Genomic DNA, 18538 nt, shown 5'->3' on the forward strand with positions numbered 1-18538 from the left:
ACATACTGAGTTGAGCGGGGTGAATATTTTTGCAATCCGTGTGTTTGGTAAAAGTCATAAATGTTGATAGTTTTTCTCTGTGTCAGAAAACTTTAACTGAAATTGATGCTACAGAATATAAGAAGTCCAAGGAGGGCCTGAATACTTTTTATAATCACGGTAGTGAAGGGGCCGCACAATAGGAGGTGTATCATTGGATTTTTTTCTTTTTTTTTTGGGGGGGGGGGGGTATCTTTAATCACCAGAGTCCACAGACAGAGTAACCCATCTACAGGTGAAGGCCGATAACGTCCTGACCTCCGGCGACCTTGGCTGGTGGGGATGACATCCGTTGGATGGGACCCATGTTTGGACCTGTTCCAGGGCGACCGAGGAGAGGAATATTATGAAGAGCTACAGCTCCAGTGCGGACGTTTGCAGACTTGTTGCAGCAGATGGTCACGCTACCACAGCAGATGGCTCAAAACAAGTTACAAGTGAACATCCAGTTTCTGGAAAATGTAGAGAAAGTTGAGCAATGACCTCCGAGCTGGAAACCAAAGGCAAAATCCATGCGAGAGAAGAAAAGTCCTGGGTAGATGAGCATAAAATGGTTAGGATCTCCCATGGGTGGCTTCCTGTGCACCAAAGCTCCAGATCAGCTTCACTGTGGGACATTATGGAAGCCCACCATAGGTAGTGCAGAGCCAAGACACTTCTCATGAAGTTTGAGGTTGGAAACAAAACATCTGTGAATCTAGGTCCAGTGGCTTTCTGAAAGTCCATTTATCCTGACTGGAGGCCTCTTGGTCCAACACATTCATGGTAACCTTATAGCCGAGTCTGGCATCTGGCAGCCAAGTTTATTTTCATTAAAATCTCATCCATCACCAAGTTCCTGGATGCACCAATATTGTAAAAAGTGCAGACAAATAGTCATTGAGGTTTTTTAAACCTCACCTGTTCCTACTGGTCACAGAAACCAAAAAGGGTAAAATGTATCATCCAACATCTGTTAGCTTACTCACCTAGAGTTTGTCCGCACCAAGTCCCTTCCTTTCTTCCAGGTGATGGTGGGTTTTGGGGATGCTTTAGGCTTGCACTCAATCAGGACGAAGCCCCCAACTTTTCCTAAGGTCACTCTTCTAACAAAGGCTGAAGTAAAGTCTGGACCCACCGCTAAAACAAGAAGACAGTCCATGATTTTATAACTGACAGATGAGAATATCAGGGGCACAGATATCACAGGGGCAGGTGCTGATCTTATGGTGATTATAGGGGTCTTGATCTAAGGATGTTTACCTTCATCTAGGCTTCCCCCTCTCCACTGCAAACCAAAATACTTGGCTTGGGAGGAGTTTTTAGAAATCTTTCCACCCTAGTAATTTTTACCCCCCAGTGATCAGCGGCCCTGATCTCTTAGGGTCTGCTGAACTTCAGAAGCTTCCAGAGGCCTCAGATATGACCCCATTGCGGTCCCCTCATGTCTAGAGCTTCTGGTTGCGGAGCAGAGGAGACCGGACACAGCATTAAATATACATTATCCTAGGAAGTTTATCGTGGAGACAATTCCTAGTATCTGTAATGGACACATCCTCACCGATCACCCGAAGCTCAGCGCTGGAGTAGATGCTGCCATGTTTGTTTTCTGCCAAGCATTGATACATTCCTGAGTCTGAGCTGTTCACTGAGGTGATGGTGAGACCCCCGTGCTCAATCTGGAGACGGCCCTGAGGAAGAGAGAAGACTGAGTGAAGGAGGCGCAAGAGGAGTGTAGAGGTCACGTGTGATACTGTTGGATATGCTGTTCATCTAAGCCTGTCCTGTGTGATACCGTCTGCTAAGCTGTGTATCTAATCCTATCCTGTGTGATACTGTCTGCTGAGCTGTGTATCTAATCCTATCCTGTGTGATACTGTCTGCTGAGCTGTGTATCTAATCCTATCATATGTGATACTGTCTGCTGAGCTGTGTATCTAATCCTATCCTGTGTGATACTGTCTGCTAAGCTGTGTATCTAATCCTATCATGTGTGATACTGTCTGCTGAGCTGTGTATCTAATCCTATCCTGTGTGATACTGTCTGCTGAGCCGTGTATCTAATCCTATCCTGTGTGATACTGTCTGCTGAGCTGTGTATCTAATCCCATCATGTGTGATACTGTCTGCTGAGCTGTGTATCTAATCCTATCCTGTGTGATACTGTCTGCTGAGCTGTGTATCTAATCCTATCCTGTGTGATACTGTCTGCTGAGCTGTGTATCTAATCCTGTCCTGTGTGATACTGTCTGCTGAGCTGTGTATCTAATCCTATCATGTGCGATACTGCCTGCTGAGCTGTGTATCTAATCCTCTCCTGTGTGATACTGTCTGCTGAGCTGTGTATCTAATCCTATCCTGTGTGATACTGCCTGCTGAGCTGTGTATCTAATCCTATCCTGTGTGATACTGTCTGCTAAGCTGTGTATCTAATCCTATCATATGTGATACTGTCTGCTGATCTGTGTATCTAATCCTATCCTGTGTGATACTGTCTGCTGAGCTGTGTATCTAAGCCTGTCCTGTGTGATAGTGTCTTCAGAGCTGTGTATCTAAGCTTGTCCTGTGTGATATAGTCTGCTGAGCTGTGTATCTAATCCTATCCTGTGTGATACTGTCTGCTGAGCTTGTCCTGTGTGATATAGTCTGCTGAGCTGTGTATCTAAGCCTGCCCTGTGTGATACAGTCTGCTGAGCTTGTCCTGTGTGATAGTCTGCTGAGCTGTGTATCTAAGCCTGGTCTGTGTGATACAGTCTACCCTTGGTTGCCCTCCCCACTCACCTTGCTCTGCAGGCGCTGCCCGTTCTTCAGCCAGGTGTATGTCGGTTTGGGTCGCCCGCTTGCTTTACACTCCAGCAGGATGTTCTCCTCGATGGCGATGTGAGCGTCATTGATCTTCTGGATCCAGGTGGGCGGAGCTGCACAGGAAATTCTCAGGATATTTTGTTGCAAATATAAATGTATTTTCAATTTGACCCTTTAATGTATTTAGAAGAATCCCCCTCTGCAGCGCGACATCGGCCATTGCCGATCATTATCCTTGAGTCGTCCTCTACTATTCAGCCATCATATCTGCTTCTGAGAAAGCTGGGTGATGGCCACGATGGCTGAAATTACACCGCCATCCCTGGCACATCTGTGCCTCCTCCTAGGGAAGATTTACAGAAGTCTAGGAAAGTTAGGTGGGAACTCTTTAGGTGGCCATTTTGGTCAGCACCCAACTTTCCCAGGAACAGACAGCACTATAAACCAGCGCACAGAAGAGGACGACCCCAAGACTGGAATATACTGGGGGTCGGTCGGTATATAACGGGCGCCCATATAGTGCCCACAGCCCCAGATCCTGCCCTAATCATACCAAAGTATGTGAGCTGCCCTCGCACCATGTTCTTCCCCCGCGTGTTCTCCGCCACACATTCGTAGGGTCCGGCGTCTTCCTGCTGGAAGCTGGGAATCTCCAATACTCCGCTGGATCGATGGCGCCGCACTTTACGGGATATGGCTTTACCGTCCGCCCTCCTCCAGGTGATTGTTGGGACCGGACTATGGGGGGGGGAATGCAAAAAGGAAGTTACCGGCGGAGTAACGGGTGACAACCAATACGGCTGCTGCTCCATTGGGAGGAGGACCCCAGGATTTAAAATGTAACCATTTCATTTCCAAATTGATCAGACTGGCTACATTGTGACTCACTTCCCCAGCGCAAAACATTCCAGCTTCACTGTGGAGCCCTTCGCCGCGGCCACAGATTCAGGAAAATGCACCTCAATCTTCGGCTCGTATTCCCCCATCACTCCTGTGGAGAGAAGAGGAGGTGCTGAGGACACAATAGCGCCATTCACAAAAAGTCACACCTTAGAGGCCAAAACGTGGCGATCGTAAAGACAAAAAGAATAAAAGGCAGTGATGGCGCTCTGCAGTGACCGCGGCTCGCCACCTACCGTCTGTTCGGAGGGTGAGCGGTGTGCTGGGCCCCAGCTTTCGGGTGTTCGTCACGATGTTTGTCACCACACAGGTGTAATTTCCGGCGTCAGGTGGTTCCACTTTGGCGATGTAGAGATTCCCAGTGACTTGTGACACGAACCTGCGGTTGTCTTGCTGCACGAATGGCGGATGCTCATTAAACATCCAGGCGTAGACCAGCTCTGCAAAGACAAATAAGGATTCGAAATATATAACGTGGCGTTTCCCGGGGCACAACGTGAACACGAGAGAAGTTCTCAGCTTTTTGGTTAACTTTTTAATTTCCCTTAACGTTTTCAAATTTTCTGCTTGCTGTCAGAGAATGTAAACTTTTACATTCAGGAGCAAAAACCTGTCCTCGCCCAGTATTTCTCAACAACGTATCCAATCTAGGCAATCCTCAGTGATATAAACAGCTTGGACTCCAGACTGATACATTGTAACAGGACGGAGATCAATGCTGCTGATGTGTTTACCTCACAAGGCAATCAACCACTGGCTGTGGGAAGAATTTTGTTTTCACCCTCTTGGATCTAAGTAAGAAGGTTACCTTTCACTGACAACAAGCCGAGATCTTTAAAATGGCGAGGAGCTGGGTTTGGATATGTGGCTATTGATAGGTGCAGGGCTCTGTGTATGCAGCTCTACATGTGACAGCTGACACTTCACAGAACGAGCAGCAGGGGGCGCTCCACAACAAGGGATAAACACTGAGAAATCACCTCCAGAATGAGCAGGTGGCCCGCACAGCAGCACCATCCCCTGTCCCTCCCGCACATACACCGTACTGCGAGGCCTGGTCTGGAATGAATCGAGATCTGCAGGAAAAAAATATACCCAGATTCATGGATTGTACATAAGAAGCAAAAAAACACAGTGCTATAAAAACTACAACAGAAAATAATAGAAAATACTGAAAAATAACACAAGATTCATGTAAAAACTGCTAAATACTGCACAAGAGACCATAGTGACACAATATATATTATTCCTGGCATAAAATAATAACCCACTATACTATCTACAGTTTTTCATATTCTGTGGGAGGCAGTATTATAGTAGTTATATTCTTGTACATAGGAGCAGTATTATAGTAGTCATATTCTTGTACATAGGAGCAGTATTATAGTAGTTATATTCTTGTACATAGGAGGCAGTATTATAGTAGTTATATTCCTGTACATAGGAGCAGTATTATAGTAGTTATATTCTTGTACATAGGAGCAGTATTATAGTAGTTATATTCTTGTACATAGGAGCAGTATTATAGTAGTTATATTCTTGTACATAGGAGCAGTATTATAGTAGTTATATTCTTGAACATAGGAGCAGTATTATAGTAGTTATATTCTTGTACATAGGAGCAGTATTATAGTAGTTATATTCTTGTACATAGGAGGTAGTATTGTAGTAGTTATATTCTTGTACATAGAGGCAGTATTATAGTAGTTATATTCTTGTACATAGGAGCAGTATTATAGTAGTTATATTCTTGTACATAGGAGGCAGTAGTATAGTAGTTATATTCTTGTACATAGGAGCAGTATTATAGTAGTTATATTCTTGTACATAGGAGCAGTATTATAGTAGTTATATTCTTGTACATAGGAGCAGTATTATAGTAGTTATATTCTTGTACATAGGAGGCAGTATTATAGTAGTTATATTCTTGTACATAGGAGCAGTATTATAGTAGTTATATTCTTGTACATAGGAGCAGTATTATAGTAGTTATATTCTTGTACATAGGAGCAGTATTATAGTAGTTATATTCTTGTACATAGGAGGCAGTATTATAGTAGTTATATTCTTGTACATAGGAGCAGTATTATAGTAGTTATATTCTTGTACATAGGAGCAGTATTATAGTAGTTATATTCTTGTACATAGGAGGCAGTATTATAGTAGTTATATTCTTGTACATAGGAGCAGTATTATAGTAGTTATATTCTTGTACATAGGAGGCAGTATTATAGTAGTTATATTCTTGTACATAGGAGCAGTATTATAGTAGTTATATTCTTGTACATAGGAGCAGTATTATAGTAGTTATATTCTTGTACATAGGAGGCAGTATTATAGTAGTTATATTCTTGTACATAGGAGCAGTATTATAGTAGTTATATTCTTGTACATAGGAGCAGTATTATAGTAGTTATATTCTTGTACATAGGAGCAGTATTATAGTAGTTATATTCTTGTACATAGGAGGCAGTATTATAGTAGTTATATTCTTGTACATAGGAGGCAGTATTATAGTAGTTATATTCTTGTACATAGGAGCAGTATTATAGTAGTTATATTCTTGTACATAGGAGGCAGTATTATAGTAGTTATATTCTTGTCACATAGGAGCAGTATTATAGTAGTTATATTCTTGTACATAGGAGCAGTATTATAGTAGTTATATTCTTGTACATAGGAAGCAGTATTATAGTAGTATATTCTTGTACATAGGAGCAGTATTATAGTAGTTATATTCTTGTACATAGGAGCAGTATTATAGTAGTTATATTCTTGTACATAGGAGCAGTATTATAGTAGTTATATTCTTGTACATAGGAGGCAGTATTATAGTAGTTATATTCTTGTACATAGGAGCAGTATTATAGTAGTTATATTCTTGTACATAGGAGCAGTATTATAGTAGTTATATTCTTGTACATAGGAGCAGTATTATAGTAGTTATATTCTGTACATAGGAGCAGTATTATAGTAGTTATATTCTTGTACATAGGAGCAGTATTATAGTAGTTATATTCTTGTACATAGGAACAGTATTATAGTAGTTATATTCTTGTACATAGGAGCAGTATTATAGTAGTTATATTCTTGTACATAGGAGCAGTATTATAGTAGTTATATTCTTGTACATAGGAGCAGTATTATAGTAGTTATATTCTTGTACATAGGAGCAGTATTATAGTAGTTATATTCTTGTACATAGGAGCAGTATTATAGTAGTTATATTCTTGTACATAGGAGGCAGTATTATAGTAGTTATATTCTTGTACATAGGAGCAGTATTATAGTAGTTATATTCTTGTACATAGGAGGCAGTATTAAGGCAGTATTATAGTAGTTATATTCTTGTACATAGGAGCAGTATTATAGTAGTTATATTCTTGTACATAGGAGCAGTATTATAGTAGTTATATTCTTGTACATAGGAGCAGTATTATAGTAGTTATATTCTTGTACATAGGAGCAGTATTATAGTAGTTATATTCTTGTACATAGGAGCAGTATTATAGTAGTTATATTCTTGTACATAGGAGCAGTATTATAGTAGTTATATTCTTGTACATAGGAGCAGTATTATAGTAGTTATATTCTTGTACATAGGAGCAGTATTATAGTAGTTATATTCTTGTACATAGGAGCAGTATTATAGTAGTTATATTCTTGTACATAGGAGCAGTATTATAGTAGTTATATTCTTGTACATAGGAGCAGTATTATAGTAGTTATATTCTTGTACATAGGAGGCAGTATTATAGTAGTTATATTCTTGTACATAGGAGCAGTATTATAGTAGTTATATTCTTGTACATAGGAGCAGTATTATAGTAGTTATATTCTTGTAACATAGGAGGCAGTATTATAGTAGTTATATTCCTGTACATAGGAGCAGTATTATAGTAGTTATATTCTTGTACATAGGAGCAGTATTATAGTAGTTATATTCTTGTACATAGGAGCAGTATTATAGTAGTTATATTCTTGTACATAGGAGCAGTATTATAGTAGTTATATTCTTGTACATAGGAGCAGTATTATAGTAGTTATATTCTTGTACAATAGGAGCAGTATTATAGTAGTTATATTCTTGTACATAGGAGCAGTATTATAGTAGTTATATTCTTGTACATAGGAGGCAGTATTATAGTAGTTATATTCTTGTACATAGGAGCAGTATTATAGTAGTTATATTCTTGTACATAGGAGGCAGTATTATAGTAGTTATATTCTTGTACATAGGAGGCAGTATTATAGTAGTTATATTCTTGTACATAGGAGCAGTATTATAGTAGTTATATTCTTGTACATAGGAGCAGTATTATAGTAGTTATATTCTTGTACATAGGAGGCAGTATTATAGTAGTTATATTCTTGTACATAGGAGGCAGTATTATAGTAGTTATATTCTTGTACATAGGAGCAGTATTATAGTAGTTATATTCTTGTACATAGGAGCAGTATTATAGTAGTTATATTCTTGTTCATAGGAGCAGTATTATAGTAGTTATATTCTTGTACATAGGAGCAGTATTATAGTAGTTATATTCTTGTACATAGGAGGCAGTATTATAGTAGTTATATTCTTGTACATAGGAGCAGTATTATAGTAGTTATATTCTTGTACATAGGAGCAGTATTATAGTAGTTATATTCTTGCACATAGGAACAGTATTATAGTAGTTATATTCTTGTACATAGGAGGCAGTATTATAGTAGTTATATTCTTGTACATAGGAGCAGTATTATAGTAGTTATATTCTTGTACATAGGAGCAGTATTATAGTAGTTATATTCTTGTTCATAGGAGCAGTATTATAGTATTTATATTCTTGTACATAGGAACAGTATTATAGTAGTTATATTCTTGTTCATAGGAGCAGTATTATAGTAGTTATATTCTTGTACATAGGAGCAGTATTATAGTAGTTATATTCTTGTACATAGGAGGCAGTATTATAGTAGTTATATTCTTGTACATAGGAGCAGTATTATAGTAGTTATATTCTTGTACATAGGAGCAGTATTATAGTAGTTATATTCTTGTACATAGGAGGCAGTATTATAGTAGTTATATTCTTGTACATGGGAGCAGTATTATAGTAGTTATATTCTTGTACATAGGAGCAGTATTATAGTAGTTATGTTCTTGTACATAGGAGCAGTATTATAGTAGTTATATTCTTGTACATAGGAGCAGTATTATAGTAGTTATATTCTTGTACATAGGAGCAGTATTATAGTAGTTATAGTCTTGCACATAGGAGCAGTATTATAGTAGTTATATTCTTGTACATAGGAGCAGTATTATAGTAGTTATATTCTTGTACATAGGAGCAGTATTATAGTAGTTATATTCTTGTACATAGGAGCAGTATTATAGTAGTTATATTCTTGTTCATAGGAGCAGTATTATAGTATTTATATTCTTGTACATAGGAACAGTATTATAGTAGTTATATTCTTGTACATAGGAGCAATATTATAGTATTTATATTTTATATATATTGGGGTCAGCATATATGGAGATATAAAGTAAATTTTTTAGAACCGGAATGCAGTGAGTATTAGATGGTACGCGGTCCTCATAGCCCTCATAGCGTACAGGGAAAGGGGGAGCTGACAGAAATCAGTGCCAGTAGTGCTCATAGTATGTTGACTGTAAATGGACTTTTTATAGGACGTGAATATATGGCGGCATTCCCGAGGCTGGCTCTATATTGGAGAAGCTATGGCTTGCATTAACATGACATATGAAAATGGTCTGAGCCTGGAGCTGGCACGCGGCATAATAATCTGCTGTGAAGACCAATATGAATCATGGATGGTGCTAATCACACATAATTCTAATGACTTATCCCGCTATTACATGAGGATTGTACACGACGAGTATCCCCCCCCCCCCTCCGACCTTTACATTTTTATAATGTATATTTAATGAAGTACTATGCAATGTCAGCGGAATCATTCTGAAAATACAATACCATTGAGTCTCATCAAGCACCTACCGTCTCCATGCACTGCCTCATACAGGACGTCTGCTGTCTCCATGCACTGTGCTCATACAGGACGTCTGCTGTCTCTGTGCACTGTGCTCATACAGGATGTCTGCTGTCTCTGTGCACTGTGCTCATACAGGAAGTCTGCTGTCTCTGTGCACTGCGCTCATACAGGACGTCTGCTGTCTCCATGCACTGTGCTCATAAAGGACGTCTGCTGTCTCTGTGCACTGCGCTCATACAGGATGTCTGCTGTCTCTGTGCACTGTGCTCATACAGGAGGTCTGCTGTCTCCATGCACTGCACTCATACAGGAGGTCTGCTGTCTCTGTGCACTGCACTCATACAGGACTATGCTGTCTATGTGCACTGTGCTCATACAGGACATCTGCTGTCTCCATGCACTGCGCTCATACAGGACGTCTGCTGTCTCCATGCACTGTGCTAATACAGGACGTCTGCTGTCTCCATGCACTGCGCTCATACAGGACGTCTGCTGTCTCCATGCACTGTGCTCATACAGGAGGTCTGCTGTCTCCGTGCACTGTGCTAATACAGGACGTCTGCTGTCTGTGTGCACTGTGCTCATACAGGAGGTCTGCTGTCTCCATGCACTGCGCTCATACAGGACGTCTGCTGTCTCCATGCACTGCGCTCATATAGGACGTCTGCTATCTCCATGCACTGTGCTCATACAGGACGTCTGCTGTCTCCATGCACTGCGCTCATACAGGAGGTCTGCTGTCTCCATGCACTGTGCTCATACAGGAGGTCTGCTGTCTCCATGCACTGTGCTCTTACAGGAGGTCTGCTGTCTCTGTGCACTGTGCTCATACAGGACGTCTGCTGTCTCTGTGCACTGTGCTCATACAGGAGGTCTGCTGTCTCCATGCACTGCGCTCATACAGGAAGTCTGCTGTCTCCATGCACAGCGCTCATACAGGACGTCTGCTGTCTCCATGCACTGCGCTCATACAGGAGGTCTGCTGTCTCCATGCACTGTGCTCATACAGGAGGTCTGCTGTCTCCATGCACTGTGCTCTTACAGGAGGTCTGCTGTCTCTGTGCACTGTGCTCATACAGGAGGTCTGCTGTCTCCATGCACTGCGCTCATACAGGAATCCTGCTGTCTCCATGCACAGCGCTCATACAGGAGGTCTGCTGTCTCCATGCACTGTGCTCATACAGGAGGTCTGCTGTCTCCATGCATTGTGCTCTTACAGGAGGTCTGCTGTCTCTGTGCACTGTGCTCATACAGTAGGTCTGCTGTCTCCATGCACTGCGCTCATACTGGAATCCTGCTGTCTCCATGCACAGCGCTCATACAGGACGTCTGCTGTCTCCAAGCACTGTGCTCATACAGGAGGTCTGCTGTCTCCATGCACTGTGCTCTTACAGGAGGTCTGCTGTCTCTGTGCACTGTGCTCATACAGTAGGTCTGCTGTCTCCATGCACTGCGCTCATACAGGAGGTCTGCTGTCTCCATGCACTGTGCTCATACAGGACGTCTGCTGTCTCCATGCACTGTGCTAATACAGGACGTCTGCTGTCTCCATGCACTGCGCTCATACAGGAGGTCTGCTGTCTCTATGCACTGTGCTCTTACAGGACGTCTGCTGTCTCTGTGCACTGTGCTAATACAGGACGTCTGCTGTCTGTGTGCACTGCGCTCATACAGGAGGTCTGCTGTCTCCATGCACTGCGCTCATACAGGAGGTCTGCTGTCTCCATGCACTGTGCTCATACGGGATGTCTGCTGTCTCTGTGCACTGCGCTCATACAGGATGTCTGCTGTCTCCGTGCACTGTGCTCATACAGGACGTCTGCTGTCTCTGTGCACTGTGCTCATACAGGAGGTCTGCTGTCTCCATGCACTGCGCTCATACAGGACGTCTGCTGTCTCCATGCACTGTGCTAATACAGGACGTCTGCTGTCTCCATGCACTGCGCTCATACAGGAGGTCTGCTGTCTCCATGCACTGTGCTCATACAGGAGGTCTGCTGTCTCTGTGCACTGTGCTCATACAGGACGTCTGCTGTCTCTGTGCACTGCGCTCATACAAGAGGTCTGCTGTCTCTGTGCACTGCGCTCATACAGGATGTCTGCTGTCTGTGTGTACTGCGCTCATACAGGATGTCTGCTGTCTGTGTGCACTGCGCTCATACAGGACTCTGCTGTCTCTCTATGCTGTACATTGTATATAGTAATATTTCTGCTGTCTCTGTGCACTGCTCTCATACAGAAGGTCTGCTGTCTCTGTGCACTGCTCTCATACAGAAGGTCTGCTGTCTCTGTGCACTGTGCTTATACAGGACGTCTGCTGTCTGTGTGCACTGCGCTCATACAGGAGGTCTGCTGTCTCTATGCACTGCGCTTATACAGGACGTCTGCTGTCTCCATGCACTGTGCTAATACAGGATGTCTGCTGTCTCTATGCACTGCGCTCATACAGGAGGTCTGCTGTCTCCATGCACTGTGCTCTTACAGGAAGTCTGCTGTCTCTGTGCACTGTGCTCATACAGGAGGTCTGCTGTCTCCGTGCACTGCGCTCATACAGGAAGTCTGCTGTCTCCATACACTGTGCTCTTACAGGACGTCTGCTGTCTCCGTGCACTGTGCTAATACAGGACGTCTGCTGTCTCCATGCACTGCGCTCATACAGGAGGTCTGCTGTCTCCATGCACTACGCTCATACAGGACGTCTGCTGTCTCCATGCACTGTGCTAATACAGGACGTCTGCTGTCTCCATGCACTGCGCTCATACAGGAGGTCTGCTGTCTCCATGCACTGTGCTCTTACAGGACGTCTGCTGTCTCCATGCACTGTGCTCATACAGGATGTCTGCTGTCTCTGTGCACTGTGCTCATACAGGACGTCTGCTGTCTCTGTGCACTGTGCTCATACAGGAGGTCTGCTGTCTCCATGCACTGCGCTCATACAGGAGGTCTGCTGTCTCCATGCACTGTGCTCATACAGGATGTCTGCTGTCTCTGTGCACTGTGCTCATACAGGACGTCTGCTGTCTCTGTGCACTGCGCTCATACAGGAGGTCTGCTGTCTCTGTGCACTGTGCTCATACAGGACGTCTGCTGTCTGTGTGCACTGCGCTCATACAGGACGTCTGCTGTCTCTGTGCACTGTGCTCATACAGGACGTCTGCTGTCTGTGTGCACTGCGCTCATACAGGACTCTGCTGTCCCTCTATGCTGTACATTGTATATAGTAATATTTCTGCTGTCTCTGTGCACTGCTCTCATACAGAAGTTCTGCTGTCTCTGTGCACTGCTCTCATACAGAAGGTCTGCTGTCTCTGTGCACTGTGCTCATACAGGACGTCTGCTGTCTGTGTGCACTGCGCTCATACAGGACGTCTGCTGTCTGTGTGCACTGCGCTCATACAGGACGTCTGCTGTCTCTGTGCACTGCGCTCATACAGGACGTCTGCTGTCTTTCTATGGTGTACATTGTATATAGTAATATTTCTGCTGTCTCTGTGCACTGCGCTCATACAGGACGTCTGCTGTCTCTCTATGGTGTACATTGTATATAGTAATATTTCTGCTGTCTCTGTGCACTGCGCTCATACAGGACGTCTGCTGTCTCCATGCACTGTGCTCATACAGGACGTCTGCTGTTTCTCTATGGTGTACATTGTATATAGTAATATTTCTGCTGTCTCCATGCACTGCGCTCATACAGGACGTCTGCTGTCTCCATGCACTGTGCTCATACAGGACGTCTGCTGTTTCTCTATGGTGTACATTGTATATAGTAATATTTCTGCTGTCTCTGTGCACTGCGCTCATACAGGACATCTGCTGTCTCCATGCACTGCACTCATACAGGACGTCTGCAGTCTCTGTGCACTGTGCTCATACAGGACGTCTGCTGTCTCTGTGCACTGTGCTCATACAGGAGGTCTGCTGTCTCCATGCACTGCACTCATACAGGAGGTCTGCTGTCTCTGTGCACTGCGCTCATACAGGAGGTCTGCTGTCTCTGTGCACTGTGCTCATACAGGATGTCTGCTGTCTGTGTGCACTGCGCTCATACAGGACTCTGCTGTCTCTCTATGCTGTAAATTGTATATAGTAATATTTCTGCTGTCTCTGTGCACTGCTCTCATACAGAAGTTCTGCTGTCTCTGTGCACTGTGCTCATACAGGACGTCTGCTGTCTGTGTACACTGCTCTCATACAGAAGGTCTGCTGTCTCTGTGCACTGTGCTCATACAGGACGTCTGCTGTCTGTGTGCACTGCGCTCATACAGGACGTCTGCTGTCTCTGTGCACTGCGCTCATACAGGACGTCTGCTGTCTTTCTATGGTGCACAATGTATATAGTAATATTTCTGCTGTCTCTGTGCACTGCGCTCATACAGGACGTCTGCTGTCTCCATGCACTGTGCTCATACAGGACGTCTGCTGTCTCTCTATGGTGTACATTGTATATAGTAATATTTCTGCTGTCTCTGTGCACTGTGCTCATACAGGACGTCTGCTGTCTCCATGCACTGTGCTCATACAGGACGTCTGCTGTCTCTCTATGGTGTACATTCTATATAGTAATATTTCTGCTGTCTCTGTGCACTGTGCTCATACAGGACATCTGCCATCTCCATGCACTGCGCTCATACAGGAAGTCTGCTGTCTCCATGCACTGCACTCATACAGGACGTCTGCTGTCTCTGTGCACTGCACTCATACAGGAGGTCTGCTGTCTCTGTGCACTGTGCTCATACAGGACGTCTGCTGTCTCTGTGCACTGTGCTCATACAGGACATCTGCTGTCTCTGTGCACTGCACTCATACAGGAGGTCTGCTGTCTCTGTGCACTGCACTCATACAGGAGGTCTGCTGTCTCTGTGCACTGCGCTCATACAGGAGGTCTGCTGTCTGTGTGCACTGCTCTCATACAGAAGGTCTGCTGTCTCTGTGCACTGTGCTCATACAGGACGTCTGCTGTCTGTGTGCACTGCGCTCATACAGGACGTCTGCTGTCTCTGTGCACTGCGCTCATACAGGACGTCTGCTGTCTTTCTATGGTGTACAATGTATATAGTAATATTTCTGCTGTCTCTGTGCACTGCGCTCATACAGGACGTCTGCTGTCTCCATGCACTGTGCTCATACAGGACGTCTGCTGTCTCTCTATGGTGTACATTGTATATAGTAATATTTCTGCTGTCTCTGTGCATTGTGCTCATACAGGACATCTGCTGTCTCCATGCACTGTGCTCATACAGGACGTCTGCTGTCTCTCTATGGTGTACATTCTATATAGTAATATTTCTGCTGTCTCTGTGCACTGTGCTCATACAGGACATCTGCCATCTCCATGCACTGCGCTCATACAGGAAGTCTGCTGTCTCCATGCACTGCACTCATACAGGACGTCTGCTGTCTCTGTGCACTGCACTCATACAGGAGGTCTGCTGTCTCTGTGCACTGTGCTCATACAGGACGTCTGCTGTCTCTGTGCACTGTGCTCATACAGGACATCTGCTGTCTCCATGCACTGCGCTCATACAGGACGTCTGCTGTCTCTGTGCGCTGCACTCATACAGGAGGTCTGCTGTCTCTGTGCACTGCGCTCATACAGGAGGTCTGCTGTCTCTGTGCACTGCGCTCATATAGGAGGTCTGCTGTCTCTGTGCGCTGCGCTCATACAGGACGTCTGCTGTCTCTGTGCGCTGCGCTCATACAGGAGGTCTGCTGTCTCTCTATGGTGTACATTCTATATAGTAATATTTCTGCTGTCTCTGTGCGCTGCGCTCATACAGGACATCTGCTGTCTCCATGCACTGTGCTCATACAGGACGTCTGCTGTCTCTCTATGGTGTACATTCTATATAGTAATATTTCTGCTGTCTCTGTGCACTGTGCTCATACAGGACATCTGCCATCTCCATGCACTGCGCTCATACAGGAAGTCTGCTGTCTACATGCACTGCACTCATACAGGACGTCTGCTGTCTCTGTGCACTGCACTCATACAGGAGGTCTGCTGTCTCTGTGCACTGTGCTCATACAGGACGTCTGCTGTCTCTGTGCACTGTGCTCATACAGGACATCTGCTGTCTCCATGCACTGCGCTCATACAGGACGTCTGCTGTCTCTGTGCGCTGCACTCATACAGGAGGTCTGCTGTCTCTGTGCACTGCGCTCATACAGGAGGTCTGCTGTCTCTGTGCACTGCGCTCATACAGGAGGTCTGCTGTCTCCATGCACTGTGCTCATACAGGACGTCTGCTGTCTCTGTGCACTGCGCTCATACAGGACGTCTGCTGTCTCTGTGCACTGCGCTCATACAGGACGTCTGCTGTCTCTCTATGGTGTACATTGTATATAGTAATATTTCTGCTGTCTCTGTGCACTGCGCTCATACAGGACGTCTGCTGTCTCTCTATGGTGTACATTGTATATAGTAATATTTCTGCTGTCTCTATGTACATATTGACTATTCTCTCTCCTTATAAATACAGTTTGATGTCCAGCATATGTAAAGCTTTCTGTCGGACATATCTCCTGCGCACTCTTTCTCTCTTAATGGCTGTCACTCAGCTCTGTCTGCTCCTTGCTGATGTCTCTTTCGTATGGTCACCAGCTGTCGTTCTGTGTCCTGCTGTCTACATCATGTCTAGTCGCAGTCTTCCCGCCGTCTCTCCCACCGTGTGATCTCACATCTGACATATGGGTGTAAGGCTGGAATGGGCTCTTTTTTAGGGGCCACGGCACAGCGGGCGAGGACACGTCCCTCTCGTTTGATCTGCTGATGTTACATCATACTGTCATGTAGTGCGACTGTCACTGCAACAATTGTCTCCTAATTAATTGGCCTGAGCACAAAACACGCTGATTATTCAATTACCGCCATTCCAGAGGGGGCGGCAGAATGTGCGCAGGAGTAGTGGGTGGGGGGCACAGGGTAACGCAGACTCCTTACACAGGTTTCCTAGCAACTCCTGTTCTAGAAAGGAGCAGTGAGGCGACATATGCTTGAATGGCACGTTTTATACTCCACTCACATCCAGAGCTGCATTCACACCTCAGACCACTTATCTTATATCCCATAATGCACTGCACTGGACTCCATCTCCCACAATGCACCTCATGCAAACATGTCCTGTAAATGCACTGAACCAGCAGGGGGCAGCAGGAACCCAACTGAAAACCTGCAGAATTGTAAGTGCAGCTCTGGATGTGACTGGAGTATAAGCTTAACTACATGAATTATTGAATGGAGGCCGAGAGATTTAAAAAAAAAAATATGGGAATAAGATTTTTTTTTTTCATTGAATCAGGAATCCAAGCAGGATCGGTCACCAGGATTTGGACTCACAGGCAAATTGCAGGAAAGCCTCCCGGCTGAGGGTGGTCCCGACAGAGTTGGTGGCCTCACACTGGAAGGTGCCGACATCCCGCACCCGGTCCGGGTTATTGATGATTAGATTTCTGTCCTGCACCCGATAGCGGTAATCCTGCGCTTCATCCAGAAGAGTCCCGTTCACTCTCCACCTGCAAACAGCGGAGGCGAACATCAGACACCGACATACGTCATAAATCTCCACTGTTGTGTTTCTATTCCTCAAGATATTCAAGCTCTCTGATAGCTGTCAGTGGATGGAAACATTTTTTGTTTGTTACAATTGTATCCAGCCAAGATGCATCAGCAGCACAAATTTCTTCCCTGTCCTGATGGTTTGTTACAATGTATCAGTCTGGAGTTCAGGATTTTCTAGAGGGTTTTTAGCCTTTGGATGTTAAAAAAGGTTTATATTTATTACCAGCAAGCAGAGATCCTGAAAGTGGTAAGAAATTGAAAGGGTATGTGTATTGTGTTGCACAGGGCATGAGCATCTACAGAAATACAATGAGTCGCCCTTTATGGATCTTTGACATAGAGATGATGCATCGGTGCCACTCTCCAAAAGAAGGGAATGGAAACCAAGGTGGTCCCAGGACCCCCTGTGTCACAATGTCACCTATGGGGGAATCATCAGTGTAAACAAAGTCGTCAGGTGGCGCTGGACAATGTATGTGCACCTACCGTGTCACGGGCTTAGGGTGACCCAGCACCTCACAGACGAGGCTTAATGTCCGGTCCTCGGAATCCATGGGAAAGATGAGATTTGCCGGCTCTTGAGTGAAGACCGGACCCTGCAGAGCCAACTCATCTGTGGGGACAACACAAAAACACGATCAATTCCTAAGAAAACCCCTCAAAGTAACCAAAACGTAGAACATAAAGCAGAGTGCGCCCCCTGCACTGAGGGTCCCGCGACCGCCACCTCACAGGTGACCTAGAGGGCCCCCCCTTCTTACAGATCACTCTGATTATGGATCTGTGTTGGGAAGAATAGAATGTCAGCTCCTCCTGGGATAGGGGATGATGGGTGTGATACATTGTATGAAGCATGGAGATTAGATGGTAGTCTCTTGGGGTCAGGGATGATGAGTGTGATACATTGTATGAAGCATGGAGATTAGATGGTAGTCTCTTGGGGGTCAGGGATGATGGGTGTGATACATTGTATGAAGCATGGAGATTAGATGGTAGTCTCTTGGGGGTCAGGGATGATGGGTGTGATACATTGTATGAAGCATGGAGATTAGATGGTAGGCTCTTGGGGTCAGGGATGATGGGTGTGATACATTGTATGAAGCATGGAGATTAGAGGGTAGTCTCTTGGGGGTCAGGGATGATGAGTGTGATACATTGTATGAAGCATGGAGATTAGAGGGTAGGGTCTTGGGGTCAGGGATGATGAGTGTGATACATTGTATGAAGCATGGAGATTAGATGGTAGGCTCTTGG

The 18538-nt window shown here is 44.6% G+C and overlaps 1 protein-coding gene across 4 annotated transcripts in view; it reads right to left on the minus strand.

Moving 5' to 3' along the window:
• Positions 1-18538, minus strand: part of CNTN4 (contactin 4) — a 184498-nt gene that overhangs the window by 23394 nt on the left and 142566 nt on the right. For all 4 annotated transcript variants that reach the window (XM_044300930.1, XM_044300928.1, XM_044300929.1 and 1 more), the window contains exons 3-11: positions 17771-17897; positions 17063-17238; positions 4704-4799; positions 3960-4163; positions 3712-3814; positions 3377-3561; positions 2800-2936; positions 1580-1709; positions 1008-1158 (exon numbers count right to left, since the gene is read on the minus strand). In XM_044300930.1, coding sequence (XP_044156865.1) covers positions 1008-1158; positions 1580-1709; positions 2800-2936; positions 3377-3561; positions 3712-3814; positions 3960-4163; positions 4704-4799; positions 17063-17238; positions 17771-17897 — 1309 coding nt within the window. The remainder of the gene's footprint in view (positions 1-1007; positions 1159-1579; positions 1710-2799; positions 2937-3376; positions 3562-3711; positions 3815-3959; positions 4164-4703; positions 4800-17062; positions 17239-17770; positions 17898-18538) is intronic.

Source organism: Bufo gargarizans, chromosome 7, assembly GCF_014858855.1.
Source record: "Bufo gargarizans isolate SCDJY-AF-19 chromosome 7, ASM1485885v1, whole genome shotgun sequence".
Taxonomy (NCBI): Eukaryota; Metazoa; Chordata; class Amphibia; order Anura; family Bufonidae; genus Bufo; species Bufo gargarizans.